At 41.8% G+C, this 21,308-nt stretch overlaps 1 protein-coding gene across 3 annotated transcripts; it reads left to right on the top strand.

The window, feature by feature from the left end:
• The first annotated feature begins 1,088 nt into the window (after positions 1-1,088).
• ATP6V0E1 (ATPase H+ transporting V0 subunit e1) lies at positions 1,089-19,992 on the top strand. 3 transcript variants are annotated; one of them, XM_061616906.1, is made up of 4 exons: positions 1,089-1,362; positions 7,161-7,208; positions 7,290-7,330; positions 12,207-12,412. In XM_061616906.1, the coding sequence occupies exons 1-4, from the start codon at positions 1,259-1,261 to the stop codon at positions 12,395-12,397; spliced, it is 384 nt and encodes a 127-aa protein (XP_061472890.1). In that variant the 5' UTR covers positions 1,089-1,258; the 3' UTR covers positions 12,398-12,412. The 3 variants fall into 3 exon arrangements, with proteins under 3 accessions (XP_061472890.1, XP_061472893.1, XP_061472892.1); XM_061616909.1 differs by lacking the exons at positions 7,290-7,330; positions 12,207-12,412 and adding exons at positions 17,225-17,351; positions 19,565-19,992 and having other exon boundaries at positions 1,136-1,362; XM_061616908.1 differs by lacking the exon at positions 1,089-1,362 and adding an exon at positions 1,370-1,669 and having other exon boundaries at positions 12,207-13,622.
• The last annotated feature ends 1,316 nt before the right edge of the window (positions 19,993-21,308 follow it).

The following is a 21,308-nucleotide window of genomic DNA, read 5'->3' on the forward strand; positions in this document are numbered from 1 at the left end:
TGATTTTTCTGCCTTTAGTAGCAATTGTAATGTGCTGTGCTAGATGCTGTATGTTTAATTGCTGTTGCTTTTAAAGATTGTATTTTGTTGTATTACAATTTGAATTCCATAAAACTCAAATTGTAATATGAAATACAATATAAGAAATAAAAAGCAATAAAATACAATTAAAAATCAATATGAATACTTAACGCAATGGATCTTATCTTCAATCACAGACTACTTGCATCAAGTTTGCAAATCAGCTTGGGAAGTCCTGGTGTACTGAACAAGATGGACCAGCGGTCTGATTCCCTGTAAGGCAGTTTCCGGTGTCTGTCACTTTTGTTGCAGTAGCCTAACTACCCCTCTAGAAAGTGAAATACAGTATGGTGTTATTTCTCTTTCAGAAATCTAACAAATAGACAAAAGTAGCACTACCCAAATGTACTTTCCCCCTTGCCTCCCTCAATTTTTTTGTTTTCTGGTGCTGCCACTGGAATTGTAACCAAACACAGGCCCCTAATGAGTACCTTGTGATACATGTTTGCTGCATTCACGCGTTTTTGTTGTTGTTGCATAGGCTTAAGATGTACTAAGTGTACATCTAAAAAGACTAAATAACTGGCTAAAGAGACCTGTACAGCTCCTATCGTGTGGGCAGAAAGGGAGATTCCCACAGGACTGTGTGCCGGTGGCATGGCTAGTCTTTGATATGAAAGGACAACTAGAAATGTAAGTGAAGGAAGTGTGGTGAGCCGCAAAGACGGAGTGGGAGAAAACAAGCTGGAAGGTTAGCTATTAAGATGGTGTCCTTACAAGGCAACACACCAACGTGTTTTGTTAGCATGCAACAGTTTCCAGCCTTGCTTCATAATCCAAGAAGCAACTCTGAGGAAGGGAGGAACGAGCAGTCGCTGCTTGAAAGTTGTGCATTTTTTTGAGTATGGGAGATAAGGACACCCAGCGAAAGGTGCAATATGAAAAAAAAAGAGACAGCGTCTCCATACATATACAAAGAGGGAGTGAACTTCCACGGGCACAGCAGAAAGTAAAGAGGGCGCATGCGTAATCTCGTTTACTTCCAACACAGCTACGCATTTACACGCTATCCAATGAGGTGGGAAAAGAGCCCGTAGCGTGCTCGCCCTTCTCTTGCCACGGGACTCCTGATTGGATGGGGCTCCAGAGAGGGGGCGAGGCTCGTGAAGTGGCATAGGAATCGGCCATAGCTGTGGCTGGAGCCGGAGTAGCCAGAGTCGGAAAAGAAGAGGCAGCTATGGCGTACGGCGGCCTTGCTGTGCCCATCATCGTCATGAGCGTTTTCTGGGGGGTGGTCGGCGGCGTCCTACCGTGGCTTGTGCCTAAGGGGCCTAACCGGGGGTAAGTGACTGTCGAAGGAGCGGCTGGGAGATGGGATGGCGAAGGCTTTGTGTCGAGCGACGTTCCCATAGGAAAGGACGATGAGGGGCCTCTTCTAAGCGCGATCAAATACACCGGCGAGGAGGTGGCCTGACTCCCTGCCTGCCCGCCCTGGAAGGTTATAACGGCCTTGCAGCACCTTTGTGGAAACAGCTTCCGTTTGTCGGATGGTTTTAAAAAAAACAAAAACACGGCTCCAGGGCTCTCTGGAATTCGCATTTTTAAATGACCTCATGCTCAACATTCTTGGAGGATACGGCAGAGTGAGGTACTGCTGTCACGCAGCCCAGTTGTGGCCCTTCCTCCTCCAACTACCTCCTTTCCTCCCCCCCTCCCCCGTAGCGACGCCGGCCTTTCTTGCCTTTCTAGGTACTGTACAACGCTTAGTACTGGCAGTTTGTGAGTGCTAGTCGGAAGAAAGAAACCTGTGAAATGCCTGGGCTTCCCCTGGAATTTCCTAGAGCTTGAGTAAATCGTGCTCATTAGAGATCTGGTTTGTTTTAATACACATCCCGTGTTAGGCTGCGATCCAATACCTCCTTACCAGGGAGTAAGTCAGTTGAACCCAATGAAGCTTGCTTTTGAATAAACATATATTGGATTGCAGCCATAGTTACTTACATGTTTAAGATGGCCAGCCGTTGGGTTAAATGCACTATATTGTGTATCTCTTGAAAAAGAATATTGTTTAAGATGCTCATGGGATAAGAGGCCAAATGCCACAGTCATTTCATGGCCATGTCACAGTCTTGTGATAACTTCTCTTTTCTGCCTGTTCAGTGTGTAACTTTTTCCTCCAGAGGATTGTGAGATGGGTGACTTAGTTTGGTTTGTAATTCTAATCCATCCATGTCCAACTTTTTTCATACTTGCCAAAATTGGTGATGAATGTGTTAACATTTTTGCCATATTAAAAAAAGAAAATTTAATTTGTGTTTTTGAGGGTAGAAAAATACCCAACAATGTTTTGAATTATTAATTGATAGAATTAATGAGAAATATGATGTTTTAAAGTGTTTTAGTGCTTTTGTTTGCCCTCCTGGGCTCCTACTGGGAGGAAGGGCAGGATATAAATAAAATAATAAGTAAATAAAATATATCTTTTTGTTAAGTGCAGGGAAACCAGGCATAAAAGCTGTTAGACTACATCTCTCCAAATTTTCATCCAGTATACATGACCTACATCTTGATTTCACAATTTTAACCACAGAAAAAGTTGATTCACAGAGCCACATTGAACCAAAACTTGAAAACAGTTTTGGAATAACAGTGTTTAGAACCACGAACTCATTTTGATTTAAAATATAAGTCCATATTGTAACAGTTGAATAATCTTCCAAATGTTGAGTGCTTTGAAGTAAAATCACATCTCGAAAAGGTGCCTTTCCAAAGAAAGAAGCCTCACAAATTCTTGAGATAGTTGAGAATCGTAGATGATAAAGTTAAATGGATCTTGCATGAATTCAAAAACAATTCTGTACTTTCCAAAATCAGAAAAGTGAATACGACTCATGGATGAATCTATGGCCATTAGGGGCAGAGGGTGGACACTTTTTAAAACTGGTACATATGTAAAATAATTTTATTTTAAAAATTATTTAAAAAATAAGTGGTAGAAGTAAGGCAGCAGTTTGCAGGTCAATTCGCATGTAGTGAGTGGTGATTGTGTTGGACACAAAGGTTCTAATCCATTAGCTAAGCAGCTGAATTCCTTAACTGCATTTTGGTGGTTAGTCCTTGAGGATTTTCTGTATGATATTAAGATACACCAATTACATAAAAGGTATTTCCTTTTAATATACATTAATGTTAGTTACCTAGACATGATGTCTAGACAGTGGTTCCAAACATCCATCTAATGATATCCAACGGAAATCAGCTTTATTCACTCATTGGTGTTATCAGCAGATCTGAAGATAAACACCCACTCCTCTCTGTGTGCTGCATTGCTTTTTAGCATTGGTACCAACATGTAGGGTATTCTAAATCCTTGCTGGGTCAAAGCCCTTCAAGGGAGGTGTGGACAGCAGACTTGGATGCAACTATTTTGGCAAATGGTGCTTTAGGACTGAGTTTATTTATTAACTAAAATTTATAACCTGCCCTATATCATACTGATTTCAAGATGGGATACAAGAATGAATTTAAATACATATAAAACATTCAGTAAATAAAAGTAGCACAAAAGCAGATTAAGCAATAAATTTAACAACAGTAATCTTAAAAGACAGAGTGGCTGATTCCCTTATTATATGGCGGAGATAACCATTCATCAATACCTGAGAAAATAGTCAGGTCTTAACAGGGCACCCAAATTCATTTAAAGTTGGCACCGTATGACCTCAGAGGAGAGGGTGCCACTACAGAGGAGGCCCTCTCCTGTGTCACCACACAATGTATGCTTTCCAAAGGTGGGGCTCAAGAAGGGCCTGTCTGGAAGATCTTATTGTCCAGGTGGGCTGATATTAAGAGGGGCACTCAGTCAAGGATCTAGGTCCCAAGTAATTTAGAATTTCATAGGTCATTGCAAACACTTGAGTTTGTATGAGAAATGTCTTGGCAGCCCGTGCGACTGGGTTGTGTAAGCTCCACTAAAGAGCCTAGCAGCCACATTCTTTATTAGCTGTGATTGTCTTCAAGGCAGTCCCACACAAAAGCTGAGTTGCCTTCAAGGCAGCCCCATGCAGAGTGGTTGACAGTAATCCACTTGGGAAGTTAATATGGGTCAGGCTATCTCTGTCCAGGAACAGCTGTAGCTGATGAACCAACTGAGACTAGTTGAGGCTCTAGTGACAGATGAATCTAGGAGTAACCCCAGACTACACACTTTCTCCTTCAGGGGAAGTGCCACCCTGTTTAGAGATGTTTGTCTGCCAACCCATCTTGTTCGGATTCAGTGTAAGTTTATTGGACCTCGTATATCCCTTGTTTTTTGTTTTGCAAAAAAGATTACATTCTTCCTAATCTGGATAGGCAATTTATGGCCTGTGTAGGTTGTATTCTCCAAAGTCTTCTGTTTGGAAAAAATACTGGGTCATTAAGTGATGTCTGCATAGGCCTCATGTGCCAGGGAGATGCCTTTCATAGACTGGATAATAGTTTCTTCCCTATCACTTGAGGCTCAAGTGGCCTCGGTGGCATGGAATGCGTTCTACCAACTTCGGTTGGTAGCCCAGCTACGTCCCTACCTGAGCAGAGAGGATCTTACATCAGTGGTACATGCTCTGGTAACCTCGCGATTAGACTACTGCAATGCGCTCTACGTTGGGCTGCCTTTGAAGACCGTTCGGAAGCTACAGCTGGTCCAAAATGCGGCGGCCAGATTAATAACGAGGACCAAGCGGTCGGAACACATAACACCTGTTCTGGCTTGCTTGCATTGGTTGCCAATATGCTTCCAGGCCAGATTCAAAGTGTTGGTTTTGACCTATAAAGCCCTATACGGCGCGGGACCACAATACCTGTCGGAACGCCTCTCCCGATACGGACCTGCCCGTACACTGCGCTCTACATCGAAGGCCCTCCTCCGAGTCCCGACTCATAGAGAGGCTCGGAGGGTGGTGACAAGATCTAGGGCCTTCTCAGTGGTGGCCCCCGAACTCTGGAACAGTCTCCCCGATGAGGTGCGTATGGCGCCGACGCTGTTGTCTTTTCGGCGCCAGCTTAAGACCTACCTCTTCTCTATGGCATTTTTAACTTAAATTTTATACAGGAAATTATTATGAAATTTTGATCTTTGTATTTATATGTTTTGTAGTATTATCATGTAATTTTTATGAGATGTATTTGTATTTTTTGTTGTTCACCTCCCAGAGAGCTTTTGCTAGTCAGTCAGTCTAGAAATCCAATAAATAAAATAATAAATAAATAAATAAAATTTCTGGCTATATTTTGCTGCCTTCTATTCTGAATAAAATCTTGTTTGTTAAGCTTTGCAAGAAACAATTGCTATGCAAAAACAACAAAGAGTCATGTGGCACTTTAATGACTAACAAATGTATCATAGCATAATCTTTCAAGGACTACAGTTAGGCAGTTAGTAAATTTTAATACTTTTTTGTTTGTTTACCAGTAGTGCTAGAGCTGTTGTGTGGTAACCTCTGAATACTGCCTGCTAAAGAAGTGAGGGAACCTAGATTCTGTGACTTCTGTACATTATATAAATTTAATTATTTTCTCATTTTGGATAACATGTTCTGTTATCCAGGAAAGATCAAGAAACTATATAGGGCACAAGTGCAAGGAAAATCTGCTTGAGACCTTGCTTTAGTGCCTGAAATTTACTCAAGCATCATCCATGTATGTTTCAAGCCTCTCTTTGCAGCAGTATGGGTTTATAAAGTGCTGCTTAAAAATAGAAGAGAGGAAAAAGTGAAAGCTGAGTTTTTTTGGGTGCTAAGTACTCTCGTCATACTGAATTCCTCAATTGTAGTGAAATAATTAGAGCCCTGGGAAGCTGAGCCCTTCTTAACATAAGAAGAGCCTGCTGGATTAGGCCAATGGCCTACCTAATCCAGCATCCTATTCTCACAGTGGCCAGCCATTTGCCCATGGGAACCCCACAAGCAGGACCTGTGTGCAAAAAGCACTCTCCCCTCCTGTGGTTTCCAGCAACTGGTTTTTGGAAGTATAACACCTCTGTATACGGAGGCAGAGCATAGCCATCATGGCTCCTAGCGACTGATAGCCTTACCCTCCATGAATTTGTCTAATCCTCTTTTACAGCCATCCAGGTTGGTGGCTGTCACTGCTTTTTACGGGAGCAAATTCCATGTGCTGTGTGAAGTACTTTTGTCTGTCCTGAATCTTCCAACATTCAGCTTCATTGAATGTCCGCAAGGTCTAGTGTTATAAGGAAGGGAGAAAAACTTTTCTGTCCACTTTCTCCATGCCATGCATATTTTTAATACACTTCTATCATGTCACCTTTTACTTGCCTTTTCTCTAAATTAAAAAGCCCCAAATACTGCAACTTTTCCTCATAGGAGAGTTGCTCCATCTCCTTAGCCATTTTGGCTGCCCTTTTTTGAACCTTTTCTAGCTCTACAGTATCTTTTTTGTATACAGTATTCCAAATGCAGCTGCACCATAGATTTATATAATGGCATTATGATATTTGCAGTTTTATTTTCAATACATTTCCTAATGCATGTTGTCTAAAATGACAGTTTTGGGGTGAGTTTAATTTATTGCAAGTATTGTAATGGCCAAGAAACATGAGTTGTGAACCTAGAAATCAATTGTTTAGATGTTTCCATTACTTTGAACTTATTAGATGACACTAGACAATCCCTGTCTCTCATCCTCTCATTGTCAATATAGGGATAATACTGACCTATCTGGCAATAGGCTCTCTCCCCTTGAGCACCTTGCACTGTCCCCAGATCTGCTCTGGAGGGTTTGGGGGAAAACAGAGATCAGATTTAGGGTGTGCATGGGGGTGAGAGGGGGAGAACATTCTGTTGTGCAAGGAGAAATCCTTATGCTATAACATGTTCATGTTATAACATATTCATGCTAGCACTTTGTTGAATACAACCCAAGCATTCCTGAGATGAAACTATACTTAGCATTTATGAAACACTTCAGAATATTCAAGTATTTTTAATAGTAAAATAGATTTACACTGAATCATCCTCAATCTGCATCTGATAAAATTGAGAAACTGTTCAGGTATTGTAGGTTTTTTATGTCCAGTGCTGATCTGTAAACATTGCTTCCATTTTACCAGCCATCTGTTTTTCTTTTTCTTTTTACAGTGTGATCAACACAATGTTGGTGACGTGTGCTGTCTGCTGCTACCTCTTGTAAGTATCCATGTTTTGCCATTCAGTCCAGACATAGCCAAATGTGTGACATCATCAAACTACATGGGCTTTTTATTTTAGGACACCGATTGGGGGTGGAGTGGATAAGCAAACAGTGGCTGGTGAGTAAATGTGACTATGCCATGTAGGATCTTTATGTAGTTCTTTAGATATGTTTTTAGCGTAAATCAATTTTTAGTTCTAAACCAGAATAATCTAAATTACTGGGAACAATTTACATCTAGATTTGCAATTTAAATGTCTTTTGTTCCTAGTTAGCATTGATTACATTACGTTAAGATTTCTATAATATAATTGATTGTATGTGAGAATCTTTTGAGATGCAGAAATTGCTGCCAGTCACCCTTGTAATTTCTGTAATGCTAAATGCTTCCTGTGCATTTCTAAGTGGTTGTATTAACTGATCATTTCTGAATTGCCAGATTTTCCTCCTTTTCTGGGAAATGTGTATAAACCATTTATGCTTCCTGTATTTCGTCTTTAGAATGGTCTTTAAGAATATTGTGCATAGTTGTGTAATTAATAAAAGTAGTTAACCTTAACAAAACTTTCAGCCCAGATTTGCCAGCTGACAGACTTACAGTTCAATAAGGCAGCTTGTCCACTTGGAAGTGAACTAACTTTATTAATAGTAAACTATTCAATTGGAAGCCCACTGTGTTGTGCCAGGCCTGCACTTTTGCCTATATAAGTCTAGTCTGAGCACCTTATAGTCAGCATGCTTCCAACAAGAACTGCCTCGATTTAGCCTAGACTACCCTGGGGCTGGGGCCTGTTTGTGGTTGATTTAGTACTAGGGCAAGCTAGCTTGTGCAAGTACATCCTGCTTGTTTATGGTTCAGCAAACCCAAAGACTCATAAATGTGAAGCTGTGACCTGAATGACTTTGAAAAATACACCAGACCAGAATGCTGCTTTGTTTTCCCTTTGCTTATATGCACAGCACAAATATGTATGCATGTAGGCAATAAAGGGTTCTGACAATTTAAATTCCTGTAAGGTTAGTCAGTTACAGGCATGGTGTTTTCTTTTTTTAGCTAAGCAGGTAGACAGAGTAGAAAGTTGTTTTATCTTCAATTTCTTGCTGCTGTTAAACATCCTGTCAAGTATATGGGCTCATCCAAATGGAGTGGGATAATCCACATTTTCCATATCCGGTTCGTCATCTGACAGTCCTCACTTTGCCTGTTTGTTCGCTCTTTCCCAATTAAAAAACCCGCTTTTTTTGAGCCCACACACGCAGCGAGAGGACCCGTATTTCTTCTCGCTTTTTCCCAGCTCCGCCCATAACACTCCTCCTATCAGCCAATTGGTCCGCAGAAATATGACGTATGCTCCTCTCCCCCTTTGCAACAAAGCACAACAAGGTGCATGAGCTTGAACGCTTGTTGCTCACCACTCTGGAGCAGCCCCGGCCGGGGTGTGTGTGTCTCCAGGTGCCCCTGACCATCCAGGAGGATTGTGGGCAGTGCAAGGGATCAGTGCTTGTAATCGCTGGGCGAATCCCCCCGTAACCCTTGGGCTCATTCACTGCAGGTTTCAGCCCTGGACAGTTATGCGGCTTGGCGGCAGGAATGCTGCCCTTGAGGGAAGCAAACAGCCCCCTCACACACACACACGGGTGGCCGCTCTTGGCTCAGGCAGGGGATGCGGGCAAACAGCCCCACGTGCTGCTGTGTCAATCTGTGCTGAAGCGACCAGCACAGGCTTTGCGGTGTTCCCTCTGATAAAAGAAACATGCAAACCACTTATATGCCTATAATTCCTGTGTTTTTGTTTGTTTGTATTTGCGATATTTCGCAAAACCGACTGTATGCTTTTCTACCTTTAACGTTTCTGGAGATACACATGATTGCAATTCCACTTATTTCTCCAGAACAGCAAGTAACGATGTGTCATGTCTAGGAAGGTAGACCACCAGTCTCTATGGTTGTAGGTGGCTGAGATGCTCTAGCAAACCACTTATATGCCAATAATTCCTGTGGTTTTTTTGTTTGTATTTGCAATATTTCGGAAAAGCAACTGTATGCTTTTCAGCTCAGCTGGGCTGGGAGAACCTGCAGGCTGTGGTGGAAATTGACAAGACTCAAAGAGAGTAGCCTTGCAGGCAGGAAAGCAAAATTGGCTAAGGGTGCGTGAGTGTCTGTAATCCAAGAGGAAAGCCTCTCTCTTCTCCCCCCCTCTCCCTCGACTCTGGATGCCTGGAAGCAAAGACCAATACGTTCAAGAAGGGCATTTGATGGGGGGGGTGAGGGGTGGGAGGTGGAGGTTAGGCAAAGATAAATATTTTCTCCCTTGAAAAAGTATACAAAAAACCACAATTGCAGATCTCACCCTGAGTGGCTGCCCAGTTTGCAGGCTGGCTAAAAATTAACTGTTGTTGCTGCTTCTGCGCAAATGTGCTTTTTTGCATCTGCGCAGTAGAAGTTGCACCCCCCCCCCAAACACCACACCATTGCTCTGATAGGTTCCTTTTTCCTGGGCTTTCCCCGGACATTTGCGCACATGCACAACAGTGGTAATACGTGGTTGGCTGAGAATGAGGGAAGGGATATGGGGAACTGCCCATCAAATGCCCACAGCTGTAAAGTCTGTGGTATTGCATCCGAGTGCCTGAAGGTACAGCGGATGATTCCCGGTTTAAAAAAGCAAATTGCATGATTTGCAGTATTGCAGGAGCGAATTTAACCATGCAAAAATGCGCAAAAGCACACGGCGTCATATGGATGACCGACAAATAATGAAAACACAAAGTGATCATGCCACACATTTTACAGTCGTCTGGATGAGCCCTATGACTTGATATTGAAAGTACTACATAGACATTCAGCCATAGTGTTCTAGAAAGCACTTATCGTAATGATGGCATGTTGTCTTGGAAATTAATAAGAAGGGGTTATTCTCAACCAGAAAAAAAATTAGTAAGGAAAACAATCTTAGGGGCTACACACATAGGCCTGGTGTCAACACCCAATATAATGAGGCATTTGCTGGGGCTCAAGCACCACAGCAAGGCCCACCAGGACTGTTGCTTTGCCTCCCCTACCCCCTGTGCCCCTCTGCACTGGACTCCAGGAGCAGTGATTCTGCAGTTGACAAGTTATCCTTGTTCTTGTTTGCTTATGATCTGGCAGCTGTGAAAGCAGCCATGACATTGTAATAGGTTGGAAACCAAGGAGCAGCCCACCTCCTGGCCTATTACAGTGCCAGCACTACTTCCATGGCATAAACAGTCTTTCTTACGAGGGGGAGACTGGTGGTTGCCCCTTCCCTTTGTAGTCTCAAGAAGGCTTGCCTGGTGAATCGAGGGGAAGGTAAGTTGGCAGCTACAGCACCTCCACCACCAGGGGATCCAAGTGACAGCAGGTCAGCCTGCCTAGGACTCCCACCAAAAATATTAAAAAATCTGGAGCTGGGTCTGGGTACAAATGCAGCAATTTGAACTTCTAGCTATAAGCTACTACTGCATTGGGGACACTAACCCATTCATGCCTTTGTAAAATTTGCTTGATTTCCTGTCAGAAGGTTTGCTAATACAGTGTTAAAAAATAAAAGAACATTTCAGAACTCCTGCCTTTGAGAGCAGGAACATGTATGGCAATGGAAAAGGCTTTCACAATCTTGGGTTTTGGTGGATGATGGGCACACCCACATGAAAGCCTCCTGTGCTCTTAGGGTCAGTAGCTGAGTGCTGACCTGGCAGTATGGGAAGTAGAAAGTAGGTCTCATGGTGCACAGGGCTTTGTGTAATATTCCCTCTGTGCAAATAGTATCATCTTTAATCAAAAAACCCAGGTTTACAAAGCTACAGTATAGTACCTATGGCTCTGTAGGACCAGTTTTGTTTTAATTGTTTATAGGACTGAGGCAAAAGATACACAAGGAGTGTGAGGAAACAGAGATGGAATGGAGATAAAGGGGAAGGAATCCTGAGATCATGTTGAGTGAAATGCCTCCCCCACCCCTTTCCTCCTGCTTCATAGATTTCTTCATAGATCTGATCCCACCTAAATAAAAACCGCTAAGGGTGTATGTGGCAGGAACTGCTTAGAACTCACACATAGCTGCATGATAGTTTCCCACGGTTGTTAGTATGAAAACATACTGGAGCTGGCTGCAGTGGAGGCAAGGCTGTCCGTGGCAGTCCACTTGTACTTCGGCTACTTGATATAAATGCATCATGGGCTTTCATGTAAAAGGGAGCAGAGTGTCCACATTCACAGCATCGACTGACAAAATAGCATCTTGCAGTGTGTGGCAGGATTACAACTGGGCTTCCTTGGTGGGTGGCTGTGGGTCTAGTTGCAGTTTCACAGGACCTCACTTGTGAGTAAGCTCTGCTGCTTCATGAGAGGTGACTTGTTGGGTACTCTTGCAAGAATGTCGTAAGCAGCAACATCCTCCTCCTCCGTACTTGAACAAGATTACATGCTACTATAATAATCTTCAATAGGCACTCCAGGCTAATAGTGAATGGCAGTACAACAAATTTATCTCTGCATGTGGTTTTGTGTGATAGGCCAAACGTAACCCAATACTTGATTTAAAAACAATACTGAACTGTTTGCCTAAGTAGTGTGTCAGTCAGTAAATGTTTTAATTTGATCAGTAATGTAAGATGAGGACACTCATTAACCCTGATCAAGCATTTTGATTATCTTGTATATATCTCAATATTATAATACATAATGATGTAGTGAAGGTGTCATCTCAACTGAGTAAGAGAAAGGGAAGATTCAAAGGTAAAGTCTCTGTTGATAGGAAGGAACGTAGGAAGCTGTCTTACACCGAGTCAGACCATTGGTCCATCTAGCTCAGCGGTTTGCCAGGATTTCAGACAGGATTCTCTTGTAGTCCTTCCTGGAAATGCCGAGGATTGAACCTGGGGCCTTCTGCATGCAAGGCAGATGCTCTACCACTGAGCTGTGGATATCTAGGCATCCTTCTGACTTGGGTCTCCTCTCCCCTTATGAACAGTCGGAATTCATGAAAGTGACAGCAGCATGATGCAGAGTACAGAGCCAGATAGGCAAGGCCAACTTAACAATGGAAGCTCCATGGTTCTTCCTCTGCACAGCTGCTTTTCAATCAAAAGCAGTGCATTTTCTGCTTCACCTCTTCATTTGAATGTTTCAGCTCAGTTTCTGTCCAGGTATGTTAAAGGTTAATACAAAATGCTAGTCTTCTTTTCAAGATAGATTTAGAATGCAATTATGACAAATTACCTGACCTTCTCCCCTAAATAATTCAGTGTGGCTACTGTATTTCATAATGAATCCTTTGCTTTTCCCCAATCTAAATAATCTTACTATTTTGCTGCAGGTGGGAAGTGTGATGTCCAAAATCAGTGGGTAGTTGTGAATGGCAGTGCTTTGGGCAGTGCTTTGGGCAGCACTGAGATGATAGTACTGTATGTTGTATTCTGAATATGATTTTCTTGCTTCTGTTGTGAAAGTTGTTTCACTACATATCCTTTGTATGTACTGGTAGGAGAAACTTTCAGTGGCAGTCTTGGCAAAATACACAGCTTTGTGCTTGTCCTCTTGTTCTTCGGATCTTGGGGCCCCAGCCCTTTATAGAAGTAGCAAAGTCCAAACATGGGTGCTAATCATTAAAGCTGTCTTGTAATTTCTGTATTTAATAATTTTCTGGAAAGATCACTTTTGTAACTGGCATGGCATTTACTTTGTACTTGGCAGTGCAGCTCTGGGCAGATGAATTCTGTATTCATACTGCACTAATAACTTGTTTGCTTTCATCACAGTGGCCCAAAGTCTAGGAAGAATGGTGAAAGTTCTGGGGGCTTGCTGATGTGAGGAGTATGTCATACATACTTAAGCAAACTTTCTCTCCTAACATTTGTTCTCTTCTGATGCTTATTCAGAAAACTGATTCTGGGTCATCTCAGGAGTGATAGCGATTGGTGCTTTTCCTATATTAGAACTGGAATGGGGAACCTGTAGCCCTCCAGATGTTGTTGGACTTACTCCCATCATCCCTGACCATTTTCCATGCTGACTGGGGCACATAGGCGATGGAGTCCAAAAACACATGGAGAGCCGTATGTTAACAGCCCTGTACTGGGGTAATGGTGAGAATGCAACTGGAAAACATTGTGGTGATCTTACCTGAAATGTGCAGGAGTCAAGACTACCATGGCCTGCACAAAACCACTCTTTTGCTGCACAAAACCACTCTTTTTGGTGTAGGCATGAGTGACTAAACTAGGACTTCAGTATGTAGTAACGTGCATAATGGGGTGTCTTAACCTCCACTTTGAATAGAAGCAGTGGCTAAGGTTTGTGAGAGCTCCATAGTTAATCTGGGAACAGGATAGTCTGCTTCTGGGTAACCGAGCAGGCTGCATATAATGATGATCTTACAATACAGTAGTAGTAAGACTGGCCTCTTATGATCTTAGGTTTTTTCCTTTCTGTTATGGTACCTTATTACTATTCACAAGTGAATTTCTGCTTTTCAAAATTTTGGGGCACTTTGTAACAACTGATCAAAATACATGTGATTCTGATTTGAAAAGACCACATATCAGGCACCACAAAAAGCTTGCAGGATGGTAGGCCATGAGAGGGCATTCTCTGTGATGGCCCCTAAGATGTGGAATTCCCTCCCCACTGAGGTGCGTCTGGCAACTTCATTGTACAACTTTTGGTGAATGCTGAAGATGCACCTCTTTACCCTGGCCTTTGACACCTGAGATGTGTATTTTTAGGGCTCACTCTATTTTCTAATGTTGTGTAGGATTTTTTAACTGTTTTTAATTGTGTGTTTTAAAATGGAAGGGCAGGTAATAGATTTAGTAATAAGAAAAATATATTTATTAAATAAATAAAGAGCCATTTATGTAAACCTATCAACAACTACTACCCTGACAAACCTATGGGAATGTGTGTGCATTTTTCCAGTTGTCTACTTTCAAGGAATCCTTTTCACATTGGTGTGGTTGTCATAGAAGCGCTTCCAGTGCATTGCTGAGAACATGTTCTGCATTCTGTTGGAGCAGGAAACTAAGTGACCATGCCTGTTGAGCTTTGCCATTGCGGCTTGTAAACTGACCATGTACCATAAAAAATGTAAATGTACTGCCTTCAAGTCGATTCCGACTTATGGCGACCCTATGAATAGGGTTTTCATGAGGCTGAGAGGCAGTGACTGGCCCAAGGTCACCCAGTGAGCTTCATGGCTATGTGGGGATTCCAACCCTGGTCTCCCAGGTCGTAGTCCAACACCTTAACCACTACACCACACTGTAGAATGCATTTATAACTCTCTGTGACTGCACATTGTGGATTAAGATTGTTAGCAGACTAGAAGCTTTTCTCAGAAAAGCTTCTGTCCTTTGCTGATTGCTTCTGAGGAACCCAATGGGTTCTCTGGAATGTGGTCTGAAAAGTGCTGACCTATAGAGAGCTCTAAATGGAGTGCATTTGCACCAGATAATGGCACTAGCAGAGCAAACAAGCAAAGATACACCTTGTATATATAGAGACAATGTATAATATATATGTCCTAAGAGACTAACTATGTGATCTGGGTGAGAGTCTGTAGAGTAAATTCAAGGGAAACTGTATTATGTCAAGGAGGGTGTCATCCTAATGAAAATGCTAGTTTTCACCAGGAGTCTTTAGTGTTGACAGTTTCCACTCATTTTGCTATGACTGTTCAACTAATCTGTAAAATTAAGAGCAATGCTGAAATTTGACCAATGAAATCTAAAGAGATTAATACTGTATCGCTTTTCTGTCTGCAATAGCTTTTTTTGTCTGTCCCAGCTAACCTGTGTTTCATTCTCTGGTCCAAGCATCCAGGTTTGTGTGGAATTTTCCATGACTGCCTAAGCACTCTGCATCTGTAGCAGCTCTCATTACAAAGCTGCTTTGCTCTTTCTCCTCCTTCTAAAGCATTCTAGAATTAGCAGTTAGATGTGCCAGGGTGTTCACAAAATGTTTCGTACGCTGAGCATTTAGCTACACTGTAATTCTGTAAAAATTAAAGGGATTCTTAAGCCCTTTTTGTATTTGTAGCGACTCAGAAATAAATGTGTTGCATTTTCCATGCTACAAAATGTATTGTGTACTATCAGTGGATTATGTCCTCCTTAGTAAATGTGGCCACTTCTTTGAGGAGTACATATTTTTTTTGTTATACAGCCATTACTAGTGCCTTCACACACTCTTAAAAATCCTTCTGCATTAGGCTGACATAAAAATATGTGGACAGGAGACTTACACTTTTTCAGTATAAGAGATTGATGTGTGACTGAAAATGGTTAACTTTCTCCTAGCAGTTTTCTCTTACACTTGATTTATGTATGTCAACGAGCAGTGTGGGTGTCATTAAACGTGTAGGCCTCAAAGCAGGACACACCAATCTAGTGAAACTACAACTAAGACAAGGAAAATCATTAGTGTCTGTATTTTTATGCTGCCCTTTAAATGGGGCCTTTAATATAGAAAGGAACAAGTCAGACCTGCAACAAAATAGTTGTTGTGTGGAATGTTCAGGTTCACTGTTGCAAATAGCAATGCCCTCCTTCACGATACTGCATTCCATTACCCCTCACATTTGGTTTTCTGGTTGCTTCCTGTCATTCTGTGTCCATTGAACATGCTTTGTTCTCACTAGGCTGTTGGGGGAATGCTCCCCACTTAGTTTTTTCTAAATGGGGACATTTAAAAATAGCTTCTCGGTGTTAAGAAGGAAACTACTTATTCAGACAAAGAGATGGTTCTATCCTTTTAAAATATTTTCTTGTGTCTTCCTTTTCTAGCCATTACATCACATTTCCCCTCCCACTTGCTTTTCAGTCCTCCCCCCCCCCCCAGTCAGCATTCTGTGGGCACTAAGAGTCCCTCACTTAGGGTTTTGGTTAAAAAAAAAAAAAAACTCTTAGGGCGCAGTCCAACTCACCTTTCCATTGGGCTGGTGTGAGTTAGATGCTGCAGAGCCTGGGCTGCACTGGCCTCCACTGGCAGCAGCCTTCTGCCACAGATGAGCTGGCACCACTAGAGGTCTGCCAGGGATGGCCAGCCTGTGGATGGAGGGTCAGCAGAAGCCCCCAAAATGGGCTGTTCTGGGGGTGTGGCAGGGGAAGAGCCACAAAGGGGGAATTACATGAGATCCTCCTCACGTTCAGACCCCTGGGTCCGAGGTCCCCTGCAAACTCCACCGAGTAGCATAATTTTAAATATGCCCTGTTGTAGCCTATGAGGGGCACTTACTCTCCGGGAGGTCTGTTGTGGGAGCTGGCACTTCCCGGCTGGCTTGTGCGCGTGGTTCCCAACAGAGATGGCACTCAGCTGGAGTGACGGCTCTCGAGCAGGAGAAGAACTGTGGAGCTTTCCGATGGTTCCTCCTCTACCAGTTCCCCTTCCACCAGCTCCCTTACACTGAATCTGCTTGATACGCTCCTTCTTATGCATCAGTGGTGTAGTTCTGGTTACACAAGAGTGAGTACTAGAAGACTTGAAATCATTATTAGTGTATAGATTAGCCTTTCCCCCATCTGGTCCCCTTCATTTGTTTTTGACTGCATCTCCCATTGTCCCTCACCATTTGGTCATACAGGCTGTTGCTGATGGGAGCTGCAAAACATATGGAGGGCACCAGGTTGGGAAAGGCTGATAAAGATGATACTGATGTATCTTGAACTTCCTGGGGGATAGCAAGGTATACAAATACAATCAATCAATCAATCAATACATGTGTCAGAGCATTCTTTAGAAAAACAAAAATGGAAAAGAGGCTGCCAAGTTGAAATATGAGAATTACTTGAAATGGAATAGAACAATTTCTAGTTCAAATATGCTGTGGATTTATGAGCATTTGCTCAAACCTATCTGGCTGTCTCTTCCTTTGAAAGTTTAATTTTGGTAACATTTTTGGCACCTAAACATATTTAACTATTAGTGCTGTACCTCTCTCTGGATATCCTGTTACGCTAGTCACTCTATTAATGGTTTGCTCTTGTTTTGCAGCTGGCTGATTGCAATCCTGGCTCAACTGAACCCTCTATTTGGACCACTGTTAAAAAGTGATGTGATTCTATATCTAAAGGAACATTGGCCTTAATGATGTCCTTCTCCACTGCAGTGTGTTAATTGGGTAAATATTGTTGATTTTCTAAAAAATTATTGATTACATTTATACCCCATCTTTCCAAGGAGCTCAAGGAGGTGGACTTGGTTCTCCTCCTCCTCCACCTCCCATTTTATCATCATAACCTTGTCATGACTGCTATGATTATTTTACGGATCACAGAACACGCACAGTTAACCTCTAAGCAATGGCATTTTATTGAGTTTAGGATAGTTATCTCTCAAGAGGAAACCAGCTGGCTTTGTTGCAGAAATTGTAACAAAAACCTTGTTCTCTTGCCATAAACATTGCTTCTTGTGTGACAGTTAGAAGCAACAGGGCTCTCTGACCCCAATCTCAGTTATTGCAATGCACTGACCATGTAACATAAATGTTCAAGTACCAATTCCACAGTTTACATAAACTACCAGCACCTGCTTTAAGGTTCCACAAGACCATCTGTTTAAGGGGTTTGATTTCCATGTTTTAATATGAAGTTCCTCTTTGGTTCCTACTTCTAATCTATTTCTCTTTCACTTAAAAGAGTGTGTATATTTTTATTGCAGTTTACGAAAACCTCTTAAACATGTTTTATTGTTTAGATGACTGTTGATGAGAACTGTCTTTGCTGAAGTTTAAACTTCAAATTGACATAAAAAATTTTTGATTAGTGGGCGCGGGGCTTACCAAAGAAAACTGGGAAAAGGACCTTTTCTCCAGAAATGCAGTTTGCCTGCTTGCATGGGGGTTAGTAGCAATTGTTCCTAGGCAAGCAGACAAATGACACTGGCTCCCTTTTTCTCCTGCCTATTGCCATATTTCTGCGACTGTGTTTGTTCAGTCTACCTTTTTAATATTGAACAAAATAGCTGTACACACTGCAGCCACTTATGCAAGAAACGTGTTGTGTAAGATGTACACAATCTCTGTAGTCTAGTTCAGTGGTTGGATATTGCTGTGGGAATGTTGACTACCTGACAAGGCTGTGATGTTGGTTTTCTAAAGAAGTTTTTGGTCTCTTTCATTGTGCTGGGCTTGAAACTGAGAAGTTTGCCATGCAAACAGTTACAGCAAAGAACCAACTCTAGGAATGTAGTTTCTGTGATGACAAAACTCAATAATTCAGGAAGGTTCTACCTGCCTCTTTATCTTGCAGCTCTGATTCACCTTAATAACTATAATTTTCATTGTATGAAAAAGCTGAATAGCAGAGGCAGTGTTTTCAGATCAGGGTTGTAATGAGTTGGAATAGCAATGGGCTCCAGTGAGCAAAGGGAGTCTTTCTCCCATTTTTTTAGGAGCCCGTACAAATCGGCAGTAGTCTTGTCTCTTACAAATAAAGGCCTTATGCAACATAGCAGCAAACTTGTTTATATTTGTTTGTTACAGTGCACTGCTTCCTGCTATGTAAGTCTTGACTTGAAAATGAAAGGGCTGGCATGTCAACAATTAGGAAACTGGAATTAATGTGGGATGGGGTTGGGGTAGGATCTTAGCCTTGTTGGTTAAAAGTGGTATTCAGACACTAGGTATTTGGGGCACAATCCAACTTGTATTTGCACTGGGCTGGGTGAGTTAGATGTGGCAGACCCATGGCTGAGCCAGCCAGCTCCTAACTCTGTCAGCAGAAGCCCCTCATCCTCGCTGATTCACAGTACCGCCTGGATGCTGCCGGCTCAGCCAGGGGCCCACCAGGAAAGCCCAGCTGGCTGAGGCCTGAAAACTGGGTGTTCCAGAGTGTGGTGGAGGTGGAGCCGAGGGGAGCAGACTCCCGCTATATCCAACTCGCCTCTGGAGTGCTCCCACAGGCCCCAATCCAGCCAAAATTTATGTTGGCAAAAATATTGGCATAGGTAAATAATTACAATGGCAGTCAATGGGGGGAGTGCTTACTCTCCGGTACGAGTATTTGTTGGAGCCGGCTTTTATCTCCCAGTCCCCATGCACAGCTCCGGATTGAGCTGGCATTCAGCTGGCCTGGAGGCTCCCATGACTTGGATTGCTCTGTTGGTTTCTGCCCATATTTTTTATAATATTGCTAATACTAGTGGACTCTAGCTGACTGTTTGCATTGACTTATTCATCATTTAGCACAATTTGACCAGGTTTTAGTGAGGACAGCATGTTTGGAACAGCTGCGGTACCTTGTATATTAACCCCTCCCCCAAGAAACTAACTAATAGCTAAATAGTTGATATGAATGCCTCAGAAAGAGACTAAACTGCTTTTTTGCTTTGCAGGGCATGAAAAGATTTTCTCTATGTAAAGCTGTGCTGATCCAAAGATGCCTTCTAATGTACTTTGAATCCAGCCAAGTCTACCTAATTCCTTACTGTTTGTTCTACTACAATACACGTTTGCCTAAAATGTTTCATGTGTTTTCTACTACTCTGAAAGTGCCTCATGAATATCTATACCTCTACTTCAGTACAATTTTTGTGCTTGAATTTCAAGTATTATAAACAATATTCATCTCTTTTCTCTACATTGACACAGAGGCTAGATGGAATTAAGAATTGCCTGTCTCATTCTGAGCATTATTTGCCTTACCAATTTTTATATTACTGTCTACCGATTCAGTTTACAAGCATAATCTGAATGCTGTCTGATAATTTAAATGAAGATGATTGTGTTCCTCGTGCCTGGAATAAAATTCTTTTCTGCTTAATGTTTTATTCTGGCTTTCTTTAAAACATATTAATCTTGCATAAGTATACGAAATACTCACATTCCAATACTTCATTTGTGACATTTGGAATGCCGTGGACTTAATGGAGTTATTTGAACACCTCTTTGTGGAGTTCACTGACCACTTAAGAACATAAGAGCCTGCTGGATCAGGCCAGTAGCCCATGTAGTCCAGCATCCTACTCTCACAAGTGACCAGTTGCCCTTGGGAAACCTGCAAGGAGAACATGACTGTGAGTGCAAAGGGCACTTTCCCCTCCTGCAGTTTCCAGCAACTGGAATTTGGAAGCAACTGATAACTGGCAATAACTGGGCATCACTTCACTGATGTTTTGCTCAACCCTTCACAAAGTATGTGTACTGCAAGAAATACTATCGGAATTTTAATAATTTTGTAGTTTGTGTGAAACTGCAGTAAAAATCGTAAAACTGTGTGTTAAACCACAGTGTCTATGCTCGAGGTTACAAAATAAGTGAATACTATTGTTGGGCATCTCAATTTTAATTAACAAAAGTAATAGAGATTACTTCAGTTTGGTCCCTTTGCTCAAAATACTTTTCTTTTCTGGATGCAAGCTCAAGTCACAGTAAGATCTATACTATATATTAAGTTCAAAATAGAATTTCCAAATGTTTGTGAAATAATGCAAGTGGAATGACCTTGAATTTCCTCACCTGTTTTTTCTTAGAAACATGGATTATGAATGAATATGATTGCAAAGGGCTATTGGTTGATATATAGTGATCCCATGGAAAGACTTCTAAAGTGATAATGCAAGTGCCTTCATCTGGAAATATTACATGAAGACTGCTGTGCTCTCTGAATATACTTGTGAACAGAAACCTATGATTAGTTCACACATGCATGTTCATAGCTTGTTTTCATGTTCATGGCTTGCAGCTGAATGTGTGAAGAGACTCATTGGAGAGCTAATAAAAACAGAAAAATTCTAGCAAGGGGTGTTTGGATTTGTGAAGGATTATTTGTACACACAAGTCCCAGTCTGCATCTGTGTTGGAATTGCTTTTTAATATGTTCTTAAACCTTTTTTAAAATCTTTTAAATTTAGCAGATGTTTTGAAAGCTTTTTAAAGAAACGTTTTAACGATGTTTTTGTTTTAATGTGTTTTAAAGTTTGTTTTTATGATGTTTTAAAGTTTTTAGTGCTTTTGTTTGTCACCCTGGGCTCCTGCCGGGAGGAAGGGTGGGATATAAATCAAATAATAAATAAACAAATAAGTTGACAGGTGATACATATGCAAACCAGTACTTAGATTGGTATTTTTGAAGAGAAC

Source organism: Rhineura floridana, chromosome 3 (genome assembly GCF_030035675.1).
Source record: "Rhineura floridana isolate rRhiFlo1 chromosome 3, rRhiFlo1.hap2, whole genome shotgun sequence".
NCBI lineage: Eukaryota > Metazoa > Chordata > Lepidosauria > Squamata > Rhineuridae > Rhineura > Rhineura floridana.

Excerpts from the sequence above, each read along its gene's own strand:
- ATP6V0E1 (XM_061616906.1), top strand. The coding sequence starts at position 1,259 with ATGGCGTACGGCGGCCTTGCTGTGCCCATCATCGTCATGAGCGTTTTC. Across the intron at positions 1,363-7,160 it reads CCTAAGGGGCCTAACCGGGG|TGTGATCAACACAATGTTGG; the intron begins GTAAGTGACTGT and ends TTCTTTTTACAG. Across the intron at positions 7,331-12,206 it reads GGATAAGCAAACAGTGGCTG|TCGGAATTCATGAAAGTGAC; the intron begins GTGAGTAAATGT and ends CCTTATGAACAG.